The sequence below is a fragment of the Triticum dicoccoides genome, chromosome 5A (assembly GCF_002162155.2).
Source record: "Triticum dicoccoides isolate Atlit2015 ecotype Zavitan chromosome 5A, WEW_v2.0, whole genome shotgun sequence".
Lineage (NCBI taxonomy): Eukaryota > Viridiplantae > Streptophyta > Magnoliopsida > Poales > Poaceae > Triticum > Triticum dicoccoides.
The window spans coordinates 682,212-689,630 of NC_041388.1; the positions used below are offsets into that span (position 1 = coordinate 682,212).

Here is a 7,419-nt window from a genome sequence, read left to right on the forward strand (position 1 = left end):
GTCAGGAGTAGGGGCGGCTAGGGTTGGGGGTGAGGAGGAGGGGAGGCTAGGGTTGGGGGACGGAGCATCTCATTAACTACTTGTCACATAAACAAATTTTTTTTAAATGGGCTATGTTACTCTCACTATGATTGGCCTAACATTGTAGTCCAACCTCTGCATGCACACGAGGCAGCCAAGAGGATCCTTCTTGCCGATTTGCCATGCTACTAACATGGCCTCTTGAAGGAGGATGTCCCCATCACAACCTTATTAAGAAAGTTTGACTCTCCAAGAAAGTCGGAGGTCCACTTACTTTGGGACAGGAAGAAACAAACGAGAAACTAGCTCCACCGCTAAACGCCCGCTCACCTACTTTCATTCCCCTCCCCACAACTTGCATCCCCGCTTCGACATGGTTCCTTCCTCATAATAAGAATCAATGCAAGCATGCATACGCAAGAAGCCGAGCAGACCCATACACAAATTTCAGTCCCGTGGCTGCGGCAATGGCATGCATCTCCATGTGAATTGCGAGTGCATGTATTTCCATAATGTCTTAATCTTAACAATCCATCTTATTTCTCTTGTTGTTTCTTTTTTGCTTGCACCAAACTGACAAGAACGAAATGAACACAGAAAAGTTAAAAAGGTTCCTAATTGACTTGGTGGTAGTATTAGGCGTAGCGGCCTTGATTTTCGCCAACAATGCCACAAGGCCCGAGGTAAGCAAGCACATGTTCCACATGATATTATTCATACTAGCAGTACTATTATGTTTTTGGTTGTTTGTTAATTTGCATGTGTTTAACGGAACGGAATACGTACTATACTTACTTGGTTGTTGTAATTTTTTGTTTAAAAAAATATATAGAAGCCTGAGGATATCAGGTTGAACGACAGGGGTGAGTGCGTGTACCCTATGAGCCTGTCTTTGGTGGTGGGTTTGGCCGAGCTGGCTGTCCTTGTGGGCTGCGTCTCGTATTTCACCTTCCGACACGGATGCTGCTGGGTGCGCCGCGACGGCGTCTCTGATTTGAGCTTCGCGCTGGGCATCTTCTTCGCCATCCTCGCATGGTGAGTGAGTTGAGCTCTTGGGAAATACAAGAGCGTTTAGATCACTACTACTTACTTGAGGGAGCTCCTCTTCTCTAATGGTGTGGGTGTGGGCGTGGGCGTGTGCAGGTTATTGGCGTTGTGGGCGGCACGACTATATCTCGTCGATGTGGCGGCGATCTGGCCGGGGAGGCGTGGTAAACCCCCGGAGTGTTACACCTCTCTTAAGACGGATCACCATCACCTTATGGAGAAAGCATTCGGACCCTTCATCTTTGCCATCGCCTTTGCAATCGGCTCCTACAAGAAACTTTCCCCTCCTCCTGTAGAAACCTAGCTAGCTAGCGTACGATCTCCCCAACATTCCATGTGAGCACATTATATTGGAGGCTCCTTTTTTCCTGGTTTGATTACTTTGTTAACTCACATTCACATATCATGATTAGAGTCGGATTTCTACAACGAAATTGCTCCACACACGATGCTTTTGCCCGATCTATGCACGACCTGAACATCCAGCGGCCGGTACCCTGCTCATTCATGCGCATGTCCGGCTGGATGTATGTGTCGTCTGTGAATCGTCTGAATTCTGTCGTCCGCGTAGCACTGCTGGATATGCATGTGGGAAGCTTCAAGCATATTTAATATTTGATTTGAGGGATATTTTTTTTAACTTCGAGTCTAGTTAGGCTTTCGAAATTAGGGAGCGTCTATGTGCATCTCCAACGCTGACGCCCCAAACCGGACACCTCATCCGTCAGCGGACACTCATGCGTGAGCTGGTCATCTAATCATAACTAAGTATTTGTTCAAGCAAAAACAAATACCTCAGCTCTGGTCCACCCACATAACACTTATAACGTTAAATCAATATGAATCGTGGTGAAAGTAACTTGTCGATATTCCCGTGTGCCCTCCGGCAGTTCCGGCTCCGCCTCCACCATGGTAGCATTCTCCTTCTCCGGCTTTGCGTGCTCCTTCTCCGGCTACGAAGAATCCGGAGGCAGGCCGACAGCAACCCTCACATCGCGCCAAGCATGGATCTCTTCCAGCAGCTGCAACCGACGCTCTGGAGTCAGTATCGCATACATGGTGATCCTCTGCCGGGCCATGGCTAGCAGCTACGGCGAGCAGATGGAAGGTGGCGGCACCGAGGGGATGGAGAGGGAAGGGATGGGGACGACATAGAGATGGGCTGCCGTCGTCTGGCTTAAATGGCCGGACTTGGTCCCTCAGGCGTTACGTCGGAGTGGTGCCATGAATGCGTCCGCACCGAGGACCGGAGGAGGCGCTCGTTGGACCTGTTGAGTAACGTGATTGTATTAAGAAACATAGGATAAACTAGGAAGTATTCTGGCTTGTCTTATACTTCAAATAGGCCATGTACTCCTATATATATGCCCACGAGGCTCAAGAAATACAACGAACTATTTTCACTAAATCCCGCTCTCCCTTCTAACATGGTATCAGTTTCCGGATTCTAAACCCTAGTCACCGCCGATTTCCACACCCGCGCGCCGCCCCCTGCTCACTCCTCCGGTTGGGGCGTCGCCGGTGAGCCAGCATCAACACTCGTGCATCACCATGGGCCCTTGCTCAATCCTCCGGCCCGGGAGTCGCGGCGAGCCCGACATATTTTTCTCCTCTCTTTCTCTCTTGCTCCCAGCACCTCCTCCTCAGCTTCTCCCGCATCGTCCGCCGCCCGCATCAACACCGCCTCCCAGCAAGCATAGCTCCGCCCTGGCCGTTCACCATTCTCCCGCTCCTCTCACCCTCCTCCTTCTACCCGCCTCCTGTGCCCGCGCTCGCAACCGTGGCCGCTTCTGCTTGCACCGGCCGCCATGGCCACAACTCAAGAGAAGCGCGCACTAGAGGATGCGACCAAGTAAAGATCGAGCCCACCCAACACTGATTGTCTCCACATGACCCCAGGATGCGACCAGGTCAAAATCAACAATCTCAATTGGATGTGAGGCATTCAAAAATTATGAAGCATAGTGATATGGAAGATGTGTGCCCAATTTTCTTCCCAAACAATACGACAACAAGGCAAAGCCGAAAGATTGAATGGACTTTTTACACAACTCCTCGCATTTCCTATTTTCCATATTATATTAGTCGGAGGAGGATCGAGGATCTTTGTGCAACACATTCCTCCTGATCCTCTGAGCGTTGCACTACATATTCATATACAAATATACAATTCTAATCCTTGCCGATCAGGGAGCTTGACAGCCGATAAATTAAAGAAAGAATAATAATGAAAGAATTGTTCGATCCTTCCTCTCTAGGCTAGCTAGCCGCTGAGGTGGCGAGCGCGCGTACGTATCCTCATCAATGTCAGAGGGAGGGAGGGTCAGAGTGCCACGATGGCGAGCAATGCGAGCACGGCGACGACGGCGCCCCACGCGGTGCCGGAGTCGTCCTGGTGGGTGAGGCAGTGGCAGCACGCGTGGCAGTTTCCTTGATTGCTTGCTAGTATAGTTGATGGTTGCATGGGGAGTAAGTTTGGATTTGGGTTGTAGAAGGAAGAGAGGAAAGCATATGCAAGTTGTATTATCGAAAAAGACTTTCGACCCGCTTTATAAATAAAGTAACCATCAAGCACAAAGTATCAAGGTAACAACAAAACACACTACACACCAACACAACGCCACCGCAGGTCAGGTCCAACACACACACAAAGACACAAACAGCCCCAAGTTCCTCTGTGGGCACAGCACAACAAGTCCAACACAGACGCACGACAAAACAACCCAAGACGGCGGTGACGGAGGCAGTGCAAATTGTACTGTGGGGGCATCGCATTGCATTGCATCGGTTGAGAGGCAAAGAAGAAGATGCCAAAAAGGAAGACGAAGGATGGACAAGTGTAGCAACCAAGGGCAAGGGGAGGTAGCTGACCTAGGAAGGAAAAGGGCATTTTTTGCATCAGGTGAGAAGGAAAGGAAAGCAGCTGCTTATACTACAAGTTTTCCTATGCAACTTCTTTGTATTTTTTTATTTTTCTATGCAACTTCACACGGGAGTAGATTGGGCACCCAAGTTTGAGATCCCATGATTTCATACTTTTTTGAATTCTCGTGGTATATTTTGAATTTAATTTTCGTACAGGGGGGTGCCCTTGCCGGCGACGATGCCCGTTGACAAAATATTGTTCTATGTTGTTGCAAAAATTTAAATCAAAATTCAAAACATTGGGCGATATACAAAAATAATGAATTTAGCATCAATGTGGTAATGGATCAAATTTAAAGCCCAACTTTGTGGTGTACTATTCAATGTCGATTTTGTGATTTTTGTACCTTGATTAACGTTTCATGTCTGGGTTAGCGCCTCCACAGTAGAAGGCGCCTACCCGCGTTTTGGTTACCGCGTTTACCAACCCCCCTCGAGAAACACTCATATCGAGCAAAAAATCTCAAATAATTTGAAATTTTTGAATTCAAACTCTTGCAATATAGTTAAATAATGTCCATCTCTTCCCTAGAAAGAGAACTGGTCGCGGCCTGGCAAGGTAGGTGATAATAGGAGTTAAATAGCTCTCTATATCGATTTAAAAAAATTGAATTCAAAATTTGATTATAAATTCCGTCCGGAACTTCACGGTTACCGTGGTAATCGTAAATTCAGGTGCCCCTCGAGAAAAAAGGTCCACTTGGGATCCAAAACCTTGGCGCCTACACCTGCCGTTTCCGGTGTATCGTGGGAACACAACCCAGTGACTGCCGACAGCCACCGCCGGGCAAGCTCGAACGACGCCATGCCCATGGTCTCTAGAGCCGATCCAACTGACGGCACGACAACACCCGAGGAGCCCAACTCGGACCGATGCCATGAAAAAGCATCAGACATGAGAAGCACAACGCAAAGGAGACCAACACGGACCGAGTCAGCCCCTCGTATCAATGCGCCAGCCGTCGTCCACCACCACGAACCTGATCCACGCCGCACAACAAGGACATCCACGACCCGGATCGCACCGCCGCCAAACCGCAACAGCCGCAGTACTTGGGCGAGCCGTCGTAGTTGAAGACGCCCCAGTGGCGCTCGAAGTTGCCGGGGTCGACGCTCTTGGCGTCCTCGTCCAGCAGCGCGAAGACGTAGACGTCGGGCATCTGGGGCCGGCGCGGGGTGCCCTTGCCGGCGACGATGCGGTCGAAGAGGCCCTGGTTGAACTTCTGCGCGCCGGCGGCGTTGGCGTTGGCGTCGCCGTCGGTGGGCCAGCCGATCTCGCCGACGACGACGGTGATGTTTCCGAGGCTGTGCTTGTCGAGCGCGGCGACGAGGGTGTCGTAGTTGGCGTCGAAGACGTTGGTGTAGAGCACGCTGCCGTCCTGGACGCTGGCCTGCGAGGGGGGCGCCCCGGGGGCCGGGAAGAAGGCGTAGTCGCGCGGGAAGTTGGCGTCGGCGTCCATGGAGAGGAAGGGGTAGATGTTGATGGCGAGCACGCCGCCGCTGTCGAGGAGGAAGCGGACGAGGCTGGTCATGAGGGTGGTGATGTCCGGGCGGAAGTCGCCGGAGGAGGGGCGGCCGTCGAGCGACTCGTAGACGTCGGCGTTGAGCGGGACGGTGACGCGCACCTGGCGGGCCAGGCCGGCCTTGACGAGCGCCGCCTGCACGTTGCGCACCGCCGGGAGCGTGGCCGCCTCGAACTGGCCCTTGTACGACTTGAGGAACGGCTCGTTGCCCACGGCCACGAACCTTGATCCATCCATGCATGTCCATCAGTTTGATTTCTCTTTCTTGATTGTTTGAATGAAAAAGAAAGAAGAAGAAGAAGAAGAAAAGAGACGTAATACGTACCGGATGTCGACGCCGTAGTCGGAGACGTAGTGCGAGACGTTGTGCTGCACCCACTGCTCGGCGGCGGCGACGTCCCGGGCGACGGTGGCGAGCAGCTCGTTTGGACGTGTATGCGCGCTCGTTGGAGGAGCTCAAACGACGACGCCCGCATTTAAGGCCCCTTCCTTTGCTTTTTTTTCTTCTAACTAGAACAGTGACCGTGCGTTTGCAATGCTGTGTTAATAAATTCTTATCAAATTCTACCCTTGAATTACCTTATATTTTGATTAGAAGTTTGGTAAGTAAACTGAAGTAGAATTGATTCAGAAGGCAAGTAAATTAAGGTGATTGATATCATATACATGAAAGGTTGGACGAGGAGGTGGTCGGAAGAAAGATGAAATGGGAACCTTACGTTCTTTTTAAGTAGTAGAGATTCCATTCATTCATTCAAAACTTTGTTACATACATTATTCTTTTGGGAAGGTAACAACTTTTTAAGGAAGGCATTACTTCTTCAACCATAAAAGTAATTATGCTCTCTTTTTGCGGGGAATTGATTTTCTCACACCATGCATGTGTGTTTCTGTCTGTCTGAAAGTTTCACGGCCAATATCTAGCTAGTGCCATGTGTGTGTTTCACCCAATATGTGTCACCCGAGCTTTAGGACGGTGGTAGTGGGAGGTCAATGGGAGCAGCAAGAGATCGGGCCTCATAGAGTTTGTTGGGCACCACCAAGCTTCGAGAGCGTGACATGATACATGGGATTGGCGGGATGTACTCGTGGGCAAGCTAGCGGGTGCTTGGGAAAATTTGTGTGTGTGTGTGTGTGTGTGTGTGTGTGTGTGTGTGTGTGTGTGTGTGTGTGTCGTCTGTCATTCCCCTCCCGATCCCCTTGGTCTCCCTCCTATCCCACTCACGGTGGCGCCGCCGCCTCCACCCACCACACCGGCGACCTCCCCCACCGGCGATCCCCTACGTCCGTCGCCCTCACCTTCTCTCTGGCCCAGTCCCAGATCGACCTGACCCGCAGGTGAGCCGGCGGCCAGGACCCACGCGAAGCGACGCAGGTCGATTTTCTCGCGCGCCACTGCCTCCTTCCTTCCTTCCTTCCTCTCTTGGGGCGCTCTACCTCTCTCTCGCTGCGCCTCCTCTGCTTCGACCTTCTCCAGGTGCCCGAGCCATGGAGCTCAATCGTCAAGGTGCTTGGATTCGATTTCGATTTTGTTTGTTGCTATATTATATATATATATATATATATATATATATATATATATATATATATATATATATATATATATATGCTGTTGGTTGGTGATGCCAAGGTCCTTCCTTTAATTTCCTTTGCTGCAGGAGAAGAAAACCCTATCTAGACCTGAAGGAGGATGTGGTGGATTGGGGAACCACCCGAGGAGGAAGGAAGGAAGGAACGTCACCATGGACCTCGACGCCCTCAATAGTGTTTTCTGGCATGGTAAGCTTGCGGGTAGTAGTTACGAGCTGTGTCTGCACCAACAAAAAAAAAGACGTGCAGTCCAATTTACTAAAAAGAAAACCATCCAGTCCAAAGCAGTAAATAAACCTGTCCAGTCCAATCC

At 50.5% G+C, this 7,419-nt stretch overlaps 1 protein-coding gene across 1 annotated transcript; it reads right to left on the bottom strand.

The window, feature by feature from the left end:
- Window positions 1-4,587: 4,587 nt before the first annotated feature.
- On the bottom strand, window positions 4,588-6,262 carry LOC119296983 (glucan endo-1,3-beta-glucosidase 5-like). The gene is made up of 3 exons (XM_037574960.1): window positions 6,096-6,262; window positions 5,842-5,958; window positions 4,588-5,739 (listed from the first exon to the last, which is right to left on the bottom strand). The coding sequence occupies exons 1-3, from the start codon at window positions 6,260-6,262 to the stop codon at window positions 4,941-4,943; spliced, it is 1,083 nt and encodes a 360-aa protein (XP_037430857.1). The 3' UTR covers window positions 4,588-4,940.
- Between the last annotated feature and the right edge of the window lie 1,157 nt (window positions 6,263-7,419).

Bases quoted from the DNA above. Each gene is read 5' to 3' on its own strand.
- LOC119296983 (XM_037574960.1), bottom strand. From the start codon at position 6,262: ATGGAATCTCTACTACTTAAAAAGAACGTAAGGTTCCCATTTCATCTT. The intron at 5,959-6,095 runs GTAATTCAAGGG...TCCTCCAACGAG, and splicing joins ACTTCTAATCAAAATATAAG to CGCGCATACACGTCCAAACG. The intron at 5,740-5,841 runs GTACGTATTACG...GGATGGATCAAG, and splicing joins GACTACGGCGTCGACATCCG to GTTCGTGGCCGTGGGCAACG.